Source organism: Mobula birostris, chromosome 24, assembly GCF_030028105.1.
Source record: "Mobula birostris isolate sMobBir1 chromosome 24, sMobBir1.hap1, whole genome shotgun sequence".
Taxonomy (NCBI): Eukaryota; Metazoa; Chordata; class Chondrichthyes; order Myliobatiformes; family Myliobatidae; genus Mobula; species Mobula birostris.
Window position 1 is genome coordinate 50,893,351 of NC_092393.1, and position 23,637 is coordinate 50,916,987.

At 42.4% G+C, this 23,637-nt stretch overlaps 1 protein-coding gene across 3 annotated transcripts in view; it reads left to right on the forward strand.

The window, feature by feature from the left end:
- tha1 (threonine aldolase 1) overlaps positions 1 to 23,637 on the forward strand; it is a 119,915-nt gene that overhangs the window by 25,813 nt on the left and 70,465 nt on the right. For all 3 annotated transcript variants that reach the window (XR_011883088.1, XR_011883087.1, XM_072242714.1), the window contains exon 2: positions 21,528 to 21,611. Coding sequence is in view for 1 of the 3 variants with exons in the window: in XM_072242714.1 (XP_072098815.1) it covers positions 21,528 to 21,611 (84 nt within the window). In the remaining 2 variants the exon portion in view is untranslated. The remainder of the gene's footprint in view (positions 1 to 21,527; positions 21,612 to 23,637) is intronic.

Below are 23,637 nucleotides of genomic sequence, written 5' to 3' on the forward strand. Positions count from 1 at the left end.
CAACTGATCATTCAGAGGAATCCTGTTAACCCAGAGTGGGTAATGTGGAACTTATTCATAGTCATAGTCATACTTTATTGATCCCGGGGGAAAATTAGTTCCCATGGTGCAGTTGGAGTGAATGACGTAAAGAAAGTATGTGAAGGAGAAAGGAATAGTGTGTTAAAAGGGTTTGATGGGGACATAAGCACAGGCCTGGATGCTTAAGGCTGACCAGACTATTTCTTTACCTGATTTCTGTATATAATCCTTTCTCTATTCACTCCACACAAAAGTTGTGTGCAGTTCTGGTCACCTACCTACAGGAGAGATGTTATTAATATTCAAAGAGCGCAGAGAAAATCTGCAAGGATGTTGCCAGGACTTGAGGGCTGGACTAATAGGGAAAGATTGAATAGGTTTGGACTTTATTCCCTGGAGTGTAGGAGAATGAGGGGAGATTTGATAGAGGTATACAAAATGATATATTAGAGAAACAATTCTGTCATATCTATATATAAGTATATCTATATAAAATGTAGATATTGATAGTACGTAACATATAATACGGGTGCAGGGGCGGAGAAACGTCTTTACCAAAGGAGATGTAAGATGCTCCTTTCCTCCACTAGCCTGGAGGTCACCCTTGCACAAGGCGCAGCACCTGCTTTGTCACCTATTCAGGGTCACATGAAACATGGGCGCAGGTGGTAGGTGGTCGTGTGAGCAGCTGGTACGTATCACAAGTCCAGCTTTTGTGACCATGGATGCCTGGCAGATGGTCTCTTTAGAGTATTGATAATGGCTGGGGGTCACCCGTCTTGTAAAGACACTGCCCAGAAGAAGGCAATGGCAAACCATTTCTGTAGAAAAATCTGCCAAGAACAATCATGGTCATGGATAGACCGTGATCACTGATGTCATATGACATGCCACATGATCATGATATATGATTGATGTGTTGAGGATAATCAAAATTAAAATGGCGACCATTTAGAGATGGACCTCGTTGCTTCCAGAAGACCTACTTGGCTGCAGTAAACTTGTCCAGCTGACTGTAGACCTCAAGGATATCCATAGCTCCCTTTCATGATGAATATGTTTCCTGCAGAGACTTTTTGCTATCAAGTAGATCCATCTGACTGCCCCTTCTTGTTCCCTTCATTGCAGCATCCATTAGCATTTTCCAGTAGCTTGTAACGTCCGTGTGTACCTTTGAGGACTGTCCCTCAGGGTTGCAACTGGGAGATCTTGCAACAGGTCACCAGAGTAGTATACACTAAAATTAACTCAACATGCTTTATACAGAAAGGTTTAGGCCCGCTTTGTGGAAGGTCTCTCAGTTGAAGATTGTAATATTTAGCGAGTCATAGAAAGTTATTGCACAAAAACAGGTCCGTCAGCCCATCTAGTCCATGCTGAGTCATTTAAACTGCCTACTCCCATCGACCTGCACCGGGTCCATGTACCTATCCAAGCTTCTCCTAAGTGCTGAAATGCTGGCAGCTCATTCTACGTTCTCCTGACCGCCCTCAGTGAAGAGGTTTTCCCTCATGTTCCCCTGAAAGTTTTCACCCTTTCACCCTTAACCCATGGCCTCTGGTTGTAGTCCCACTCATCCAACCTCAGTGGAAAAAGTCTGCTTGCAAATATCTGTATAAAATCTTTGTGGGACATGCTATTTTACCATTCCTAATAGAAAAACAATTTCGAGGCAACAGTATCCTTGTAGGATTGAAAAAACAATGATCTATGACTTAAAGTTCTCAGGGAAACAGTCTAGCTTGTTTTGTGTGCAGCATTTCTAATTTAAAGGAAGGAGCTTTGTGCCTTGCAGGCTAGCCCCAAAATTCTGTGCGGTTACAGGGCATTTCTTATCTTGTATGTTCTAGGTAACTCCATTCAAGTGTAGCTCTAATCAAGATTGCATCAGATAGCAGAGTTCATCTTTACTAGACCAATGTGTGTACCCTTTGGAAAGTGGTAAAATTCTGTGTAACTGCTGAAGAGATAATGGTAAAAATATATTCCCATTCTTTAGCAGTGAGTACACAACAAAGCAGTGTCTGCATTTTAAGTGCTACCTCCACTCAAAATTCATTTTGGAGGTGGGAGTATACTCGGTATTATACATTAGACAATACTCATTGTTTGTTATTTTATCCACACATTTAAAATCCATATTTTGCAAACCTACTCTCCCCAACACATCCTTGAGCTTGCTGTGACTGTGAACAAAGTCACCAGAGAGATGCAGCTCGTGGACATAAAGGTCTTTATTTGGGACACACACAAGCTGACAGCCTTTGGAGTGAGAGAGAGTGAGAGAGAGAGAGAGAGAATCCCAAACCCAACATTACAGCACATTTTTATGTTAAAGAGTTAAAGAACAAAGGTGATGATAATTTTTATAGTTACAAAGCCTTCATTTTTCTTTTGAGTTCCATGTAATTTTTCAACTACCTCTATTTTCCCACCAACACACGCAAAATGAATTATCGTTGTCTCCATTCATGTCTATACAGATTCTTGGTCAATCGTCTGTTGATTGTGTTCATGCACATGCAGACATCTCAGTCAATTGGGTGTTTCCTGGTCTGTAATTTACTCTAAAATGCAGCTTCAAGAAGACCATTGTTCCAAGCTGCATTTTAAATTCAACCTACAGTCCAGATTCAGATCTGAAGACTGGCTGCTGTTAAAATGAGTATTTGCTATATGGCATATCTCTACAATACACCCTAACAAGCTTACTAGCCTTACTCACACATGCAAGCTCTGCAATCCTCTCCCATTCTAATTATGGTATCATCATTAGGGATAGACAGCATGTGCAACAGATCTTCTGTCTCCAGAATTAATGTTTCAGGTTCATCAGATTATCCCGCCATCCCTTCTGATAAAGGGTATTCAAATTAAAACATTAACTGCTTGTCTTCCCACAGATGTTACCTGACCTGCTGAATATTTCCAGTATTTTCTATTTTTATTTCACATTTCCAGCATCTGCAGTTTTATTTGATTTTCAAAATATCAGACAAAGAGGATGAGTGACTTTTGAGTGAAGTAGCTCTGTCATCTTTTACAGTAATGCTATAAGAATGCTTGAATTTTTGGTTGCAAATCTCTCCAAAATTATGGTACAATATTTAAGGAAACAATTCTGAGAACTCAAAAATTCCAAAATATGTTGACCTTTTGAGATGTACCCTCAAATCCAAACCTGCTGCTTAAACAGAACTGAAGTTTCAGTATGTTTTCTTCAGCCAATGAATTTATACCCCATTTTTAGATGTCTGGGAAGAAAGGAAAGTGACTGAAACCCCTATCAACCTCCACTTTAAATATGTCCAATAACTTGGCCTCCACAGCTGTCCGTGGCAAAGAATTCCACAGATTCACCATCCTCTGGCTAAAGAAATTCCTCCTCATCTCTGTTCTATTCTAGAAGGGACATCCTTGTATTCTGAGGCTGTGCCTTCTAGTTCCAGAGTCCCCCATTACAGGAAGCATCCTTTCCATGTCCACTCTATCTAAGCCTTTCAATATTCGATGGGTTTCAATGGGATCCCACCACCATCTCCCCACACCCCCCCATTCTTCTCAACTTCAGTGAGTACGGGCTCAGAGCCATCAGATATCCTCATGCATTAACCCTTTAATTCCCAGGATTCATTTTCACATTTACCTTCCGAGGAAGTCACTGTGTGGTGACAGTGTAGGGGCTTCCAGTGGAAGCCCACAGCTGGGTCACTTTGATCTCCCAACTACGTTGCAAGACCACTGCTAAAAGTAGCTTTAAAAAAATCCATTCTCATTGTATAGAAGATCAAAACTCATTGAACAGTGCCAGTTTAAGAAAAAAGGATGAGTAACTATTATGGTTAGTGACATAGTTGACTTATGGCTCAGTTGATATTTGCCTCTTTGTAGTCCCATTTTAACAGAGAGCATGTAACAGGATATCTATTAACGCAACTCGTGAGACATCTGGAAAACAGCCTTGCCAGATAACAGCAAACTGGTTTAGACAATGATTTGCAAAGTTGTGACATCTTGGAAAATCTTGGACTCATCAGTTGTCCTTATGGACACTTTGGAACTGTTTTCTATGCTTTAGGTTATGAAAATATTGATCCTGGTTTCTATTTATGGTAACAAGCTAGAAACTTTTCCTAGAATTCACATTCAATAAACACAAGTAGACAAAGTACCAGAGGCAAACTCTTGCATGGCATAGCGAGCTGTAAGGAGAGAAGCTAGTCCAGGAGATCAACAGGCTATGACTGGGGTCTAACAACTACTTCTGTGTGGTAGTTCAAATTTCTTTAGAGACAGTGGAATGAAAAGTATTGATAACAGTGAGTCTCATTGATGTAGAGAAGACTCGTCAAGGTAGGGAAGTGATTGAAGAAGATTCTTGAGGGTAGGATTTATGAGTACTTGGGAAACCCAGGCCTAAAAAGGGGCGGTCAAGATGGCTTTCTGCAGTCTTACTAATCAAATGAGTTTTCCAAAGAGGTGATTGATGAAGGTAGAGCTATGGATGTTGTCTACATGGATTTTAGGAAGGCTTTTTTGCCGAGATCCCTCATGCAAGCTCATCCAGAAGATTATGATGCATGGGATCCATGATAATTTGACCGGTTGGATTCAGAATTGGCTTGCCCATTGTAGACACAGGGTAATGGTTGATGGGACTTATTCGAGCTGGAGATCCATGACTAATGGTGTTCTGCAGGGCTCCATACTGGGAGCTCTGCTGTTTGTGATATGACTTGGTGAGTGGGTTAGTAAATCTGTAGGTGATACAAAGATTAGTAGTCTTGTGGATTGTGTGGAACAGGGGTACCCAACCTGTGGTCCATGGACCCCTTGCTTAATGTTATTGGTCCATGGCATAAAAAGGTTGGGAACCCTTGATGTAGAAGATTGTCAAAGGATATCCCGGGATATAGATCTGTTACAGATATACCTGTAGACAAAGGAATGGCAGATAGAGTTTATACTTGCCAAATATGAGGTGTTGCACTTTGGGAGATCAAATGTAAAGGGCAATATACTATTATTGACAAGACTCTAATAATGTTGATGCACAGAGGGAACTCTGTGTTCAAGGCCATAACTCCCTAAAGAATTGCTGAACAAGTTGATAGGATGGTACAGAAGACAATGGCGTGCTTGCCTTTTATTGAAGCACTGAGTTTAAGACTTGGGAGGTTAATGTTGCGGCTTTATAAAACTCTAGTTAGGCTGCATATGGAATAGTACATTAAATACTGGTCACCCCATTATAGGAAGGATGTGGAGGCTTTGGAGAGGGTGCAGAAGAGGTTTTTCTCTTACTGGTTTTTCACCTGGTACCTACCAGCCTTCTCCTTCCCACCCTCCCCCCACCTTCTTTATAGGGCCTCCTACCCTTCCCTCTACAGTCCTGACGAAGGGTTCCGGCCCGAAACGTCGACTCGTCATTTCCACGGATGCTGCCCAACCTGCTGAGTTCCTCCAGCATTTTGTGAGTGTTGCTTTAACCCCAGCATCTGCGGAGTATTCTGTGTGCAGAAGAGGTTTACCAGGATGCTGCCTGGATTAGAGGGCATTTGCTATGGGGAACAAGTTAAGCAAACTTGGGTCATTTTGTTGTTGATTGGTGGAGACCGAGGGAAAACCTGATAGAAACTTAGAAGATTATGAGAGGCATAGGAAGAGTAGACAGTCAGAATCTTTTTCCCAGGGTTCAAATGATTAATGCCAGAGGGATGGGGTAAAATCAAAGGAAATGTGCAGGGCAAATTTGTTTTTACACAGAGTGGTAGATCCCTGAAATGCACTACCAGGAGTGGTGGTGGAGACAAACACAATAGAGATGCCTAAGAGATAGGCACATGGAAATGCAGGGATTGGATGGATTGGACATATGTGGGCAGAATTGATTAATTTAGTTAGACATTTAATTATTAGTTTAGTTAGTTCAGCACAACACTGTGAGCCTAAGGGCCTTTTCCTGGGCTATATTCCACTGAGTTTGCACAAAGGATTATTTATGGAACTAAAGTGTCGACAGATTATTGTACTGTATGAAGTGGCATTACATACAGTGCTGATGAGGTGTTCGTCTCACAATGTTGTGCCAAACTGGATGCCAATTTTGACTAAATGACCAGTTCCTGTGCATCATCCAGATCCCTCCATTCCTTCGCTTGTCCCTTCTAAGCCAGGCAGTATCCTGGTAAACCTCTTCTGCGCCGTTTTCACAGTCTCTTTATCCTTCCTATAAGGGGGCCACCAGAACTGCAGTCAATACTCCATGTGTGGTCTGACTAAAGTTTTGTGTAGCTGTAGCACTACTCCCTTACTCTTAGACTCAGCACTCCTGTCAATAAAGGCATGCATTCCATATGCCCTCTTTACCACCTTAAACAGTTAAGCAGTCATTTTCAGTGAACTATGGACCCTGGACCCTAAGGTACCTCTGTGCCTTGATGCTACCAAGCGACCTACTATTAACTGCATACTTTCTCCTTTCTATTGACTTCTGAAAGTGCAACACCTCACACTTGTCTGGATTAAACTGTATCTGCCACGTCTCCGCCTATATCTGTCATGCTGTTTTCTTTGCTAGTCCTTTGCACTGTCCAAACTCCACTGATCTTGGTATTATCCTCAAACTTCCGAATCGACCTATCTGTATTTCCATACAAGTCATTGATGTATATCATAAACAGCAAAGGTTCCAGCACCAATCCTTGTGAAACATGACTGGTTATGGACCTGCAGCCAAAATAACGGCCTTCTACCCTATTCTCTCTTCTATGGGCAAGCCAGTTCTAAATCCGAACTTGCAATTCACTCTGGATCCTATTCATTTTTATCTTCTAAATTAACCACCCAATGCCTTACTAAAATCAACGTAGATCATGTCAACTGCCTTAACCTCATCGTGAACCTTTATCACCTCAAAAACTCAATCAAGTTTGTATGCATGACCTGCTGTATACAAATCCAAGCAGTATGTCCCTAAACAGGCCATGCTTTCCCAAATATTCTTCAGCTTCCTTTCCAATAGCTTACCTACCTTTGATGTGAGGCTCACTGGCCTACAGTGGCATGCAAAAGTTTGGGCACCCCTGGTCAAAATTTCTGTTACTGTGGATAGCTAAGCGAGTAAAAGATAACCTGATTTCCAAAAGGCATAAAGTTAAAGATGGCACGTTTCTTTAATATTTTAAGCACGATTACTTTTTTATTTCCATCTTTCACAGTTTCAAAATAACAAAAAAGGAAAAGGGCCTGGAGCAAAAGTTTGGGCACCCTGCATGGTCAGTGCTTAGTAACACCCCCTTTGCTAAGTATCACAGCTAGTAAATGCTTTCGGTAGCCAGCTAAGAGTCTTTCAATTCTTGTTTGGGGGATTTTTGCCCATTCTTCCTTGCAAAAGGCTTCTAGTTCTGTGAGATTCTTGGGCTGTCTTGCATGCATTGCTCTTTTGAGGTCTATCCACTGATTTTCGATGATGTTTAGGTTGGGGGACTGTGAGGGCCATGGCAAAACCTTCAGCTTGCGCCTCTTGAGGTAGTCCATTGTGAATTTTGAGGTGCGTTTAGGATCATTATCCTGTTGTAGAAGCCATCCTCTTTTCATCCTCAGCTTTTTTACAGACGGTGTGATGTTTGCTTCCAGAATTTGCTGGTATTTAATTGAATTCATTCTTCCCTCTACCAGTGAAATGTTCCCCGTGTCACTGGCTGCAACACAAGCCCAAAGAATGATCGATCCACCCCTGTGCTTAACAGTTGGAGAGGTCTTCTTTTCATGAAATTCTGCACCCTTTTTTCTCCAAACATACCTTTGCTCATTGTGGCCAAAAAGTTCTATTTTAACTTCATCAGTCCATAGGACTTGTTTCCAAAATGCATCAGGCTTGTTTAGACATTCTTTTGCAAACTTCTGATGCTGAATTTTGTGGTGAGGATGCAGGAAAGGTTTTCTTCTGATGACTCTTCCATGAAGGTCATATTTGTGCAGGTGTTGCTGCACAGTAGAACAGTGCACCACCACTCTAGAGTCAGCTAAATCTTCCTGAAGGTCTTTGCAATCAAACGGGAGTTTTGATTTGCCTTTCTAGCAATCCTGTGAGCAGTTCTCTGGGAAAGTTTTCTTGGTCTTCCAAACCTCAACATGACCTCTACCTTTCCTGTTAACTGCCATTTCTTAATTACATTACGGGGAACTGAGGAAACGGCTAACTGAAGATGCTTTGGTATCTTCTTATAGCCTTCTCCTGCTTTGTGGGCATCATTTATTTTAATTTTCAGAGTGCTAGGCAGCTGCTTAGAGGAGCCCATGGCTGCTGATTGTTGGGACAAGGTTTGAGGAGTCAGGGTACTTATAAAGCTTTGAAATTTGCATTACCTGGCCTTTCCTAATGATGACCGTGAACAAGCCATAGCCCTAGCAAGCTAATTAAGGTCTTAGACCTTGGTAAAAGTTATCTGAGAGCTCAAATCTCTTGGGCTGCGCATACCTTTGCATGGTGCTCCTTTCCTTTTTTTCACTCTTAAATTGTACAAAACAAAAATAATACACTAATCTTGCTTAAAATGTTGAAAAGAATGTTTCATCTTTAACTTTATGACTTTTGGAGATCAGTTCATCTTCTACTCACTTAACTATTCACAGTAACAGAAATTTTGACCAGAGTGCCCAAACTTTTGCATGCCACTGTATAATTACTTCCCTTGTTGAACAAAGGCATGACACTTGCTACACTCCAATCCTCTGGGAACCTCACCTGTTGCTGTAGAGAACACAAAGATCCTTGTCAAAGCCATAGTAATCTTTCAATATTCTGGGATATATGCCATTAATTGAGAACCTGTCTGGCTCCTCAGGAGGATGTAAACACTGTGAATTTTATTACAGAGCAAAGTATGATTCCAAATATTCTGGTCAAATGTTTCTTCTCGTAAATAGTAAGGCAGATTATGTGGTCATTTGACTGATGTTTTATTGGACGTCACTGTGCTTCTGGGCGTTATTGCACAAATCCAGGGTTGCAGTCTAAAGGCTTGCATATGTGCACAGCATTAATTGAATCACGTTTTTGTGGGTCTGTGATATTTTTTGGCAAATCAAGCCTTAGTTTGTTTGTTCTTCAGTGTGCAGCCAGTATTCAATTTTTCCCTCCCTGGCCCAGAGACTTGGACATCATTTGCAACTCTTGCATACGCAGACCACAGGTCAATTGCAAGACTTTCTGGTGCTGTACAGATCAGCTCTTCATTGGTGAACTAAAACAGAGAATGCCGGAAGCGTTCAGCAGCTCAGGGAGGGTCAGTGGTAAGAGGTACAGAGTCAACTTTTCAAGTCAAAGCTTTTTTTTAATCAAAGTGGCGAAGAAAGAAATTGGCAGTTACGTTGAAGAGAGGAGGGAAGGGGTAGTCCGAACGGGAATAAACACTCTGTGAGCCATTTTATGACAGACCTCCTGTACCCAATAAAGTGGCCACTAAGTGTATGTTTATGGTCTTCTGCTGCTATAGCCCATCCACTTCAAGGTTTGGTGAGATGTGTGTTCAGTGATGTTCTTATGCACTGTTGTAACGCATGGTTATTTGAGTTACTGTCATCTTGAACCTCTTTGGCTATTCTCCTCTGACCTCTCATCAACAAGCTCACTGCTACTCTGGTTGTTTCTTAGTTTTTTGCACCATTCTCTGTAAGCTCTAGAGACTGTTGTGCATGAAAATGCCAGGAGATCAGCAGTTTCTGAGATACTCAAACCACCCTGTCTTGCATCAAAAATCATTCCACAGTCTGAGTCACTTAGATTACATTTCTTCTGCACTCTGATGTTTGGTCTGAACAACAACTGAACCTCATGACCATGTCCGGATGCTTTTATGCATTGAGTTGCTGCCATATGATTGGTTGATTGGATATTTCTTTTAATGAGCAGGTGTACCCAATAAAGTGGTCACTCAGTAAATCTATTAGGATGCAGACCAAAATTGACAAAGCAGCAATTAGTTTAAAATCTGCCCTTGGAGACCAAAAGAACCCCACTGAAGTTGATAGATACAGCACTATTTGGGAGAGAATTAGAAACAGAAACAGTATTTAACTTCATAGACAGCGAGAAACCTAGCCTACTGACCGTAGGTGTAACCTGTGACTTGGAACCACGGTGAACAAGCTCACTGTTTGCAAGTGAGTGGTAAGTCAGATGACCAAGACAAGCTGGATAGTCAGACATTACCAGTTCTAATGGAATCTTTGTGGTAGGCTTTTGTTGCTGATGTATACCTCGCAGTTTGATCCTGTAAGTGTAGCAGTGAAAGGAAACCTCAACATTCAGTGTGTGCTAGTGACCTATTGACCACATGTCCCAGGTAACTTGCCTGTCAGTCCTTTGATTCAGTTGGGCCATTACTAGAAAATGCACAGGACAGCAAATTGTTCATTAATTGAGGGGACTTTCTATTATGTATAAACAAGCTCAGTTAGAAACTTCCTTTGTTAAAATGGTTGGTCTTGTGAACAGCTTTGTCATTAGAAAGAGGGAAAAAAAGTGTTTTAATAGCAAGAAATTAGTTAATTTAGTTTTTTAAAAATACTTTTATTTATTTATTGAGATACAGCACAGAATAGTCCCTTCTGGCCCTTCAAGCCACACTGCCCTGCAGGCCCAATTTAACCCTAGCTTAATCATGGGACAATTTACAATCACCAGTTAACCTACCAACAGTATGTCTTTGGACTGTGGGAGGAAATCAGAGCGCCCAGGGGAGACCCATGCAGTCATAGGGAGGACGTACAAACTCCATATAGGCAGCGGCAGGAATTGAACCTGGGTCACTGATACTGAAAAGCATTGTGCTAACCATTGCACTACTGTGCTGCCCTAATTTTGTACATTTTTGTAATAGCAGACAAAGCTAAATAGCCTTAACCTTAAAGAGATCAGCTTTTGAGTTCCTTTGCAAAGTCGAGTTTTTGTTCATACACGCAACTATATGTATGCACAGATGCATGAAAATCTTACCTGCAACATCATCACAGCTACGTTAGCATCAGATAAACAACATTCAAAATAAAGATAATAAATTATACACAATTTTTACACAAATGAAACACAATTAAAACAAAAAAAGCAACGTCTATTTTAGTGTAAAGTGATGGTAATGTTGGTAAACTACAGTGTCAAGAACCAAGTGGTTGGAGGGAAGTAGCTGTTATTGAACCTAGTGGTGCTGGACTTCTGGATTCTGACGATAGCGTGAGAAGATGGTATGCCCTGGATGAAGAGGATCTTTGATTATAGATGCCGCCTTCTCGAGCTAGCAGCTCCTGTAGATATTAGCGATGGTGGAGAGGGATGTATTTGTGATGTACTTCAGATGGGAGCAAAGGAAGAATGCAGCCTGATGTGAGTAAAGCCCCTTAGAGCGGTGCCCCTCGGCCTTGACGCCTAGATCGTTTTTTGAAAAATCTGGCTCAGTGTTTAAATTGGCTAAACATCGATTCACTTTGCACTCTCAGGCTGGCCCCCACCACTTTGATTCAGCCCCAAGTCTGCTCTGGCAACGGCCACTGTGACTGTACCTGCATTCTTGAAAGTCCAGTTCGTTCAAGATACCGCAGAAGTGCCATGTCGTACAAATGGTTCAAAAGCAGAACTCCCACTGGGAAATCACACGCTGTGGATTACAGTGATCCTAGTTCAGAAGAAGTACAATTAATAGAATAGTTAGTAGGTTTCTTTGCTGCCCATGTATCACCAGTGCCATCTTGGAATACAACCCTAGTCTTTGGCCTTTGTCCAATAGTGATCTGCAGTTATACTTGTAATGTGTTGCTGAAGTATGATGCTTGAGAGAGGCAGTTTGCATTTTACTCGTACCCAGTCATGCTCTACAACTCCCCATCTATACACCTATCATATATTTTAAGGTGTGGAATTGCATTTTGTGTTGCTGCTCCCATCAACGGCGTTCTCTAAGTGACGCAGACCTTCAATATTGAGACAAAGGCCTTTGAGCTGTGGTGATAGATGTCAACTGAACCCATTTGCCTTGGGAATAGAGAATGATGGGCATCTGGAATGCAGCACCAGGACTGGTGGTGGAGGCAAACACAACAGGGGCATTCAGGAGGGTCTTAGATTGACACGTGAATGGGCAAAAAATTAAAGGATATGGACATATTGTAGGCAGAAGGAATTAATTTAGTTGGAAATTTCATTACTGATTTAATTATTTTGGCACACATCATGGGCCAAAGGGCTTGTTCCTTTGCTGTATGTTCTAATAAGATTGGCTGTTTTCCACCACGACAGGCTGTTTGAACACTCTATAATAGTTGAAGCAATTGATGACATTTGCTCAGAAGTACTTTGTTTGACAGTTATTTAGGGAATGCTACTTAGTGCTAATCACACCACCTCTCTGATGCGGTGACCCTTTCTCGTTCTGTCCTGCGCTGAGACAAGAACTTTCGAGTTGTGGCAGTGCATGCAAGCTGAACCCTTTTGTCATGGGTAACATGACTGGCCGTGATCAACTGCTTGAATCTGTAATGTGTTGAAACAATTGATAACATCTGCTCGGCAGTACTTTGACATTTATGCAGGGAATGCCATGTAATGCTAATCACCCCGTCTTTCTGGTACACTGAATCATTGAGGAGTTGAAGGCATGAGCTGCCAGGAAAAAAAAATGTCCTATTTCTCTTAATATGTGGTAAAGGGTTGTGAATTGTCCTTCCCAGCAGTCATTACACATCTGTGTAAACTTTCTGGAAGTGTGTTGAGTAAAACTGCATATTTCATCATGCAGAGAAGGTGCTCCAGTTGCAGCTCCACCAAATGCTCGAAACGTTTGCAATTTGTAAAATGTGTCCTATATGTATGTGTCCATCCTTGCACACACCAAAATTGAGATGTCTAAAACCGAGCCTTGAAAAGAAGAACCATTTGAAGTCTGAGTTTAAAGTTCCATTTGAGTCAGTTGTAGTTCGCTAAACAAAACAAAAGACTGATCCTAGACTTTCCCTGCTATAGGAAACATCCTCTCCAAGTCCACTCTTAAGTTTTTCAATATTTGATAGGTTTTAATGAGATCCTACCTCATTCTTCTAAACTCCAGCGAGAACAGGCCCAGAGCCATCAACCGCTCCTCATATGTTAATGTTTTAATTCCTGAGATCATTCTCATATAAAAAGAAAAGAGGTACCCACATTGAATTGCCAAATCATGAGCACTTTTCTGACATGCTCTTAGTCCTCAAAGAAAATAGCGATAAAAAAGGGAAACCAAAAATAAGTCAGATAAAATAATTCGGTTAGTTTCTTTTTTATGATTTTGGATGAGAATTAGCAATGGGAATGAGTCATAATGGTCTACAGTAGCACTCAGTAAAATAATAGGGCATCTGTTCTCTTTTGCTCATTTTCTTTTCTGGTCTCCCTATTCCTTGATTTTTTTTTAGCTCTGCAGTGGAGAATAGTTTATTTTAAGCCCTAGTGAAGTTTGGAAAGTCTTACTCAAATCAACCTTGTAGGATAAACCCTCATCTCAGAAATCTGACCTCACCTCAAAGGTCAGAGTTAAAAGTGAACTCAGCAAAGACCTTACAATGGTGTTTTAACTTGTTATCATTTGTTCTGTTATCCACAATTTTCTTCCAAATTTCCTGCTGTACGTGATGATTACTTGCTGCATTTCATGAAACTGCACATCAAGACCTTAAGACGTAGGAGCACCGTTAGGCCATTCAGCCTATCGAGTATGCCCTACAATTCTATCATGGCTGATTTATTATCAAGGCTCTATTGTATACAGATAGTTATGAGTGTTTTTTAAAATCAGTTAAAAAGATTCTGTTTTTCTATATTTGCTAGTGACTCACATTTTCCTAAATTACAACATATGTGGTTTCTTGTTCTTTATCCAGTCTGCAACAGGCAGAGCATTTATGGGCTGGAAATCACGCTTACTGTACTCACTGTTCCTAAAGCCAAATGCTATTATTAAATTGCCAGAAATCATGTCTCCTTAAATTGGTAGTCACTTTGTTACAAGGGTTTTAAAGCTGATTCAATTGTTAATGGTACCTTTGATTAAAATCCAATGGATTCAAGAAAATGTCCTCCATTTGCTATAATTTAAATGAGATCACAAATGAATAAACTCTTCACAGACTTCGAGCCAGGTACAGGTATCCATTATAACCGACGTTTCGATGGCAAACTCTGGCATCTTCATGATGAAGGTGGCAGAGTTTGACATCGAAACACAGATTACGATCGATACCTGTACCTAGCTAGAAGCCCAAGAAGAGTTTATTTGTCATATACGCCAGAGAAGCTTTAGATTCTTTTTCAAGATCACAGATGTATTTATTCAAGCAAATGTGAAGCATCCCATGAAAAGATCAACAAGTTCCCTTGATGTTTAATCCTATGTAATGTATGTTATAATTGTAACATTTAATAACATCCAGGTTTTGTGTCCAACTGACTGGTGTAGAGCGAATGGAGAAAGAAACCCTAATGAATGATGTCAGTGACTGAAGACTTGCCAAATAGAATTTAATGTGAAAGAGTACAGTGCATTCTGATGCATGAGATACAAGCAAGTTTAAGCTATGACTCTACGCCTGCATATGCAACCAGCACATTTGTGCAGAGATTAGCTGATATAGTTACTCATAAGGTACACAATAGAAGAAGCAGTATGTAAGCCAAACTATACCAGTGTTTTGAAAGTTCATGGGGTGACTGTAGACGTGCTTATTAAACACAGTGGAATGTTTCAGGTTGTGGCTTGGAACATTCTGAATACGTTATGTAGACTGTTCACCTGACTCTCTTGAGGCAAGGCAACACTTCATGTTCTTTCCCTTTTCAATTTCCCACCAGAAATTTGTCCAGCTTTAACAAATCCATGTTTGTATAAACCTGGCTTGGTTCCTTTAGGAAAGGATCGACCTAGAGAAATTCAGAAAGATTGGTAAGGCTGCCGTGACTCTTTGGGAATAGGGAATCACTGTGAAATAAATAATGTGCTAATTAAAATTGGCTGTGGAAACAGCTTATCTGCTGTTGAATCAGTTGTATGCAGTTTGTTCATTACAGTGTGGAGCAACATATCCTCAAAAAATTCAGTCAGTGTTTTAGACCATAAGACATAGGAGCAGAATTAGGCCATTCAGCCCAACGACTCTGTTCTGACATTCCATCATGGCGGATTTATTTTCCTTCTCAACCCCATTCTCCTGCCTTCCCGCCATAACCTTTGACTCTATTACTAACCAAGAACCTATGAACCTTTGCTTTAAATCTACTGATGCACGATCAATTACTCCAAAAGACTGGAAGTCAAGTAAATACTGAAAGGCTTTTATTAACAGTAAAATGGATCCACATCCATCTCTGTCCTGGACTGTGGGAGGAGCAGTGACACAATCGCCTTTATTCAGGGTTCTGTGGGAGGAGCTACAGGAGCAGTCAGCAGAGAGGCTGTCCAGGCATGTCCAGACAGATAACCCAGTTACAACCTATATTAGATTAGATTAGATTACGAGAACACTCAGTCCTCTTTTATTGTCATTTAGAAATGCATACATGCATTAAGAAATGATACGATGTTTCTCCGGTGTGATATCACAGAAAACAGGACAAACCAAAGACTAACACTGACAGAACCACATAATTATAACATATAGTTACGGCAGTGCAAAGCAATACCATATATATATATCATCTCTGTTCTAAAGGAAGGTTTTTGTATTCTGAGGCCTAATTGTAGACTCTTCCCACTATTGGAAACATCCTGTCCAAGTTCCTTAGCTACCAAATGAATTTGAGACAAAGGCAGGTGAATGGAGTTGTGTTGTCAATGGGTCATGATTTTAGATTAAATATTAACTTTATTTGCCACATGTGCATCAAACATGCAGTGAAATGTATTGTTTGCGTCAAAACAAATCAGTGAGAATTGTGCTGGGCAATTCTCAAGTGTCAGCACGTTTCCAGCGCTCACACAGCATGCCCACAGCTCACTAACCCTAACCGTACATCTCTGGAATATGGGAGAAAACTGGAGCACCCGGAGGAAAAGCCACTCGGTCACAGGGAGAACCTACAGACTTCATACAGGAAATGCCGGGAATTGTACCGGATCGCCGATGAGAGGCCGGCACTGTAAAGCAATGCGCTAACCATTACGCTGCCATATCGCTCCATGCATTGTGGAACAGGCTCAGACTCAGTAGCTCACTTCTGTTCCTACAGTCATCAATGTGCTTTCTTTTGTTAGTGTAACAACTTAACGGGAACAGTAATCATTTTATTATAATTACTTGGAATGAAACAACCATACTTATTGACACAAACTCTGGAGAAACCACCTCTCAATATTTACTTTTATTATTTCTAAATATCCAATATTTTTAAAAATTTTCTTAAGAGATCTTATTTAGAATTACAGCATGGATCAGGACCTTTAACCCCCCACAACCCCGATTTAACCCTCACCTAATCATGGAATAATTTTACAATGACCAGTTAACCTACCCAGTATGTCTTTGGACTGTGGGAGGAAACCAGAGCGCCTGTGGAAATATCACGCATTCCACGGGGAGCTCATACAGAGACTCCTTACAGAGGATGCCGGAATTGAACTCTGAACTCTGACGCCCCAAGCTGTAATAGCATCGCACTAATGGCTACGCTACCATGTTGTCAGTGGCAACCCCAGTGCTTATTTCCCATCTGTAATAATCCTTGAGAAGGTGACATTAAGCTGCTACTGTCTTTGGAATGAAATACTGTGTATCCACCCATCGTGCTGTTCTGTTGGGGGTAGTGGTATTTTGATCCAGAGATAACAAAGAGACAAAAATATATTTCCAAGTCAGAATGGCTTAATGATGGATTTTGCATTCTTGGAGCATTGCCTTAAGAAGGTAACATCCCTCATTTAGAAACCAACCATCCAGGCCACGTCCCCTTCTCAATGCTGCCATAAGGTACCATCACCTAAAGACTTGCATGCCAAGGTCAACAATAGCTTCTTCCCCACTGCCATCTGGCAGAAGATAGAAAAGCTTAAAAGCAGGTACAACCAGATTCAAGGACAGCGTTGTTAGACCATAGGACCATCATGGTGAAGAACCTAAACGCTACCTTGGACCATATTTTTATTTTCTCATTCTCAACTTGCACTAGTTGTTTTGTTTATTTTAATAATTTTAATTAGTTGCATATAATTTATTTTAACTTGTGCTTATCAGGTTGTCATGTACTGTACTGCAGAAAGCTAATTTTCATCATGTTTATACCCTGAGGATGTATGTCTATGACAATACATTTAAACTAACTTGTGTGGTTGACTTGGGGAGGTATTTTTTGGTACTACCTGCTTATCCTGTCCTTTTCAGTGAAAAATCCGTAGCATTTTGCTGGAGTCCTGTGGCCATTATGTGTTGATGCTTCGGGAAATTAGCTTCTGACTCAGCTTCTGATGGATATCTCAACGTTGTCCTGTCTTTACAGCTAAATACCAGTGTGGTTGATTAAGATTTTTGTCAAGATATTTTGCTCTATTTCACGACCTGAAAAAGTAAAGCATGAATTTACATCCACCCTGTTGCTTTCTTACTTTCCACTGGCTTTTCGGGCAGCGATGAAGGTCCTCCGTCTCTGGTGTGGTTCAGGTCTTCCCTTGTCATGTCACTAGCTTCCTCTCGGTTTTCACTGCTGTCAGTCACGAAGTTCCGGGTGGAGACTCAGGAGCACTCAGATGTAGAAGGATTCTTCATTGCTGTTTCCGTAACAATTTTCTTTTGCCAGTCAGGGTTGTTAGCCCTGAGCTGAACCCCCGAACCTGGAGGACCAGTGGACCACTCTTAGTCTGACCTCTGCAGAGTTAGCAGTGATCCTACAAGAACCAAAGCATGAAGCTCTGACTCCAGCCAACGTAGCTCACAAGCCTCCAAACCCATCGAGAAGGTTGTGGTCCTCTTGGAGGGTAAACCATGTTGTAGAATTAATAATAGTGAAATATTGTTCAGGATCAAATAGATAGAAAGGCCTGAACTATTGTATGGGCCTTAACACAAGAGATCCTGCAGCTGCTGGAAATCTTGAGCAACATAAACAAAATGCTGGAGGAACCCAGCAGGTCAGGCAGCATCTGTGGAGGGGAATCAACAGTCGAGACCTTTTATCAGTCCTCATGATGGGTCCCAGCCCAAAACGTTTGACAGTTTATTTCCCAACATGTGTGGCCTCCGTCAGTCGTGGTTGACCTTGGGTACTGCGCCTCTGGTAGTCACTGAGAGTGGCCTCTCCAGGGCAGAGTTGATATGGAGATACGTCTGTTGCCCGTGTGGTGGGACCCCCCCCCCCCCACTCCCATGCTGATGACAGGTCCAAAGGAACGACGAAAGTTGATACAGTTTGGAGCCAGTAGCATCGCAGGAGCTGCCGTGTCAGTTCTGGGTACAGCAGTCAGCCGCCTTCGGAACCCCGACTCCGGATTTTTCCTCGAGGTTTACTCCCAAAGCCTTTCCCATGAGCGGGTATAGCCACAAGGCAGCGGAGGTTTGAAATCGGAGTTTTCCCTCTCCTAGATGAGCCACCGTCTGTGGTTAACGAGCCCCGTCTACCTGGTTTCCCAACAGAGATGCTGCTGAACTTGTGGAGTTCCTCCTGCATTTTGTGTGTGTTGTACGGAGCTGCTGATTGACTAGCCACAAGTTAATCTGCCATTTTACTTGAATGAGTAAAGGGGATTTAGTGGAACAACAACTTGTTTCGAGCATTGCTCTGCGGTCTCGCTTGTTCTCAATACCCAGAGTTTGGATCTGAAGGAAACACTTCCAGCGATGCAATCTCCCTCTGTACTGAATTGAGTTTTCAGAATCTACTGGTTGACTTTACCAATCCTCTATTTACATCCTGCCATTTATTTCCCTGTCTTTGTATGAATTTCTTTACTTGCACAAAAGCTTCTTCATTAAATTCATCAGTGGAAATTAAGACTGATAGTTAAAAGTTCAAGTATAGACTTAATAAGTCATTAGTAATGCAATATCAATCAACTCTCCAGCCCAAAGTGAGAACAGGATTAAAATAAAAAGATGTATAACAAATGCCTTTTGTTATTTTAATCTTGTCTTTTCCTTATTTCTCCTTCTGTGGCTGATTGACTTGAATCCATCTTCCTTTGCATGCCTGTTTTTTCTTTTGCATTTCTTGAATCTTACAGAATAACATTTCTATTGATTTACTATTGTCACGTGGACAGTGAAAAGCTTTTGTTCACTTGCCATCCAGACAGTTCATTTCATACATAAGCATGTCAAGTTTGTACAGAGGGAAACAGATTGCAGAATGGAGTGTTACATTTACAGAGAAAGAGCAGTGCAGGTGGTCAAATAAAGATGCAAGGCCCACAACGAGGTGGATTGGAAGATCAAGATTTCATCTTTTAATGTAGCAGAAGCCTTTTTTGAGAGTCTGATAACAATAAAAGGTCTAGATAGAGTGAACGTGGAGAGGATGTTTCCAATAGTCGGGGACTCTAGAGAGCATTTCCTCAGAATAGCTACAGTACAAAGATGATGAGTTATTTCTTTAGCCAGAGGGTGGTGGATCTGTGGATACCTTTGCAACAGATGGCTCCAGAAGCCAAGTCATTGGGTGTATTTAAAGCGGAGGTTGATAGGTTCTTGATGAGTAAAACCATCAAAGATTACAGGGAGAAGGCAGGAGAATGACACTGAGAGGGAAAATTAAATTAATCATGATGGAATAGTTGAGCTGACTCAATCGGCGAAATGGCCTAGTTATGCTCTTATGTCTTATGGTCTAACAACACTCCCCTTGAGTGTGGTGGTACATGGTACGTGCTTTCAAGGATTTGTATCTTCTGCTTGATAGGAGAGTGGAGAAGAGAGGATAACTTGTGTGGGAGGGATCCTTGATGATGTTGATTGCTCTCCTGAAGCAGCGGGTGTCTGGGCAGATTCAATGGAAGGGAAGCTGGTTTCCATGATCAACTGGGCTGAGTTGGCAAATGTCTACAGTTTCTTGCAGTGTTGGGCAGAGTAGTTGCCAGTGTAGCAAATGGGTCTGCCGAGAGTAGCTTGTAAAGAGTCACCACATTCCAGTGTCATCTTGAGTTGGGTGTCAAGGTACAAGGGCAGAATGGTAGCTAGTGTAACGCATTACAGTCCCAGCAATCGGGGTTCAATTCCTATTGTCACTGTCTGTAAGGAATTTGTACCCTCTCCCTGTGACCATGTGGGTTTTCTCCAGGGGCTCCAATTTCCTCTCACATTCCAAGGACATATAGATTAGAATCAGTAAATTGTGGACATGCTGTGTTGATGCCAGAAGCATGGCAATGCGTCTTTGTTAGACTGTGTTGATCGTTGATGCAAAAATGACATATTTTACTATATGTTTTGATGTACATATTGGAAATAAAGCTAACCTTCATCTTCCATTCTTCATTGTTGGTCTTGTTCTTCACTGCGGTCCCAGGCACTCCACTCAATCCATTGGGCTGTTTTCAACTCACCTTTCCAGTAAGTTAAGTGTTGAAGTCACTTTGTGGTATAGAGTGAGATGAAGCTACTTAACTGACTGCCATTAACTACCTCTATCCAGCAAACACAGTTTATTAAGTTCAGCAAGAAATCACAGGTCTCCAAGTCCATGACCTTCTCTACTGCCACAATGAGGCCACACTCGGGTTGGAGGAGCAGCACCTTGTATTCCGTCTGGGTAGCCTCCAACCTGATGGCATGAACATTGATTTTTTGAAGTTCCGGTATTTGCCCCCCCACCACCTTCACCATTCCCATTTCTGTTTCCCTGTCTTACCTTATCTCCCTACCTGCCCATCAACTCCTCTGGTGCTCCTTCCCCTTCCCTTTCTTCTATGGCCTTCTGTCGTATTAGATTACCCCTTCTCCAGCCCTTTATCTCTTTCACCAATCGACTTCCCAGCTCTTTATTTCAACCCTTCTCCATCCTGGCTTTACCTATTAACTGCCACCTTCCTCACCTCCCCCCACCCCCCCCCCCCCCCCCACCTTCTTATTCTGACTTCTCTTTCTTTCCAATCCTGATGAAGAGACTCGGCCGGAAACATTAACTGTTTATTCTTTTCCATCGATGCTGCCCGGCCTGCTGAGTTCCTCCAGCATTTTGTGTCTTCAAACCTTTGTACTGGGATTCACTTCCATAGCCTACAGCAGAAAAAACAAAAAAGTACCAACTGCTGTGCTAATCCTGTTGCTTGGCTGCATTGTTTCAATGAATGTAATGCTTGCTGGAAATTGGGTTGTTTCAGCTGTTCTTCCTGTTCACAGAAAGCTTGATAAGCAAAATAGACAAGAGTAAGGGCAAGAAAAGTAATAATTACATCATCCAGGACCAAGTCAAGAATAATTGTCAGGTTAAGCAGCTTGGTGGTCTGCTATTACAAAGATTCATTGTACAAAGTAAATGACTTCACTTTCTCTTCCCACAGAACTTCAGAACCGAGCTGCGGAGCTGTTTGGGATGGAGGCTGCTTTGTTTGTACCCAGTGGAACAATGGGGAATCTGATTTCAGGTCAGTGTGTTAACAGGAAACCACCTCCTCACCTCAAGCATCACCACCCCACAGAAGAGGTTTCCAAACTTACTCTTTTTACAGTGAACACACATCAAAGTTGCTGGTGAACGCAGCAGGCCAAGCAGCATCTGTAGGAAGAGGTGCAGTCGACATTTCAGGCCGAGACCCTTCGTCAGGACTAACTGAAGGAAGAGTGAGTAAGGGATTTGAAAGTTAGAGGGGGAGGGGGAGATCCAAAATGATAGGAGAAGACAGGAGGGGGAAAGATAGAGCCAAGAGCTGGACAGGTGATAGGCAAAAGGGGATACGAGAGGATCATGGGACAGGAGGTCCGGGAAGAAAGACAGGGGGTGGGGACCCAGAGGATGGGCAAGAGGTATATTCAGAGGGACAGAGGGAGAAAAAGTAGAGTGAGAGAAAGAATGTGTGCATAAAAATAAGTAACAGATGGGGTACGAGGGGAAGGTGGGGCCTAGCGGAAGTTAGAGAAGTCGATGTTCATGCCATCAAGTTGGAGGCTACCCAGACGGAATATAAGGTGTTGTTCCTCCAACCTGAGTGTGGCTTCATCTTTACAGTAGAGGAGGCCGTGGATAGACATGTCAGAATGGGAATGGGATGTGGAATTAAAATGCGTGGCCACTGGGAGATCCTGCTTTCTCTGGCAGACAGAGCGTAGATGTTCAGCAAAGCGGTCTCCCAGTCTGCGTCGGGTCTCGCCAATATATAAAGGGCCACATCGGGAGCACCGGACGCAGTATATCACCCCAGTCGACTCACAGGTGAAGTGTTGCCTCACCTGGAAGGACTGTTTGGGGCCCTGAATGGTGGTAAGGGAGGAAGTGTAAGGGCATGTGTAGCACTTGTTCCGCTTACACGGATAAGTGCCAGCAGGGAGATTAGTGGGGAGGGATGGGGGGGGGACGAATGGACAAGGGAGTTGTGTAGGGAGCGATCCCTGCGGAATGCAGAGGGGGGGGGAGGGAAAGATGTGCTTAGTGGTGGGATCCCGTTGGAGGTGGCGGAAGTTACGGAGAATAATATGTTGGACCCGGAGGCTGGTGGGGTGGTAGGTGAGGACCAGGGGAACCCTATTCCTAGTGGGGTGGCGGGAGGATGGAGTGAGAGCAGATGTACGTGAAATGGGGGAGATGCGTTTAAGAGCAGAGTTGATAGTGGAGGAAGGGAAGCCCCTTTCTTTAAAAAAGGAAGACATCTCCCTCGTCCTAGAATGAAAAGCCTCATCCTGAGAGCAGATGTGGCGGAGACGGAGGAATTGCGAGAAGGTGATGGCGTTTTTGCAAGAGACAGGGTGAGAAGAGGAATAGTCCAGATAGCTGTGAGAGTCAGTAGGCTTATAGTAGACATCAGTGGATAAGCTGTCTCCAGAGACAGAGACAGAAAGATCTAGAAAGGGGAGGGAGGTGTCGGAAATGGACCAGGTAAACTTGAGGGCAGGGTGAAAGTTGGAGGAAAAGTTAATAAAGTCAACGAGCTCTGAATGCGTGCAGGAAGCAGCGCCAATGCAGTCGTTGATGTAGCGAAGGAAAAGTGGGGGACAGATACCAGAATAGGCACGGAACATAGATTGTTCCACAAACCCAACAAAAAGGCAGGCATAGCTAGGACCCATACGGGTGCCCATAGCTACACCTTTAGTTTGGAGGAAGTGGGAGGAGCCAAAGGAGAAATTATTAAGAGTAAGGACTAATTCCGCTAGACGGAGCAGAGTGGTGGTAGAGAGGAACTAATTAGGTCTGGAATCCAAAAAGAAGCGTAGAGCTTTGAGACCTTCCTGATGGGGGATGGAAGTATATAAGGACTGGACATCCATGGTGAAAATAAAGCGGTGGGGGCCAGGGAACTTAAAATCATCGAAAAGTTTAAGAGCGTGAGAAGTGTCACGAACATAGGTCGGAAGGGATTGAACAAGGGGTGATAAAACAGTGTCGAGGTATGCAGAAATGAGTTCGGTGGGGCAGGAGCAAGCTGAGACAATAGGTCGGCCAGGACAGGCAGGTTT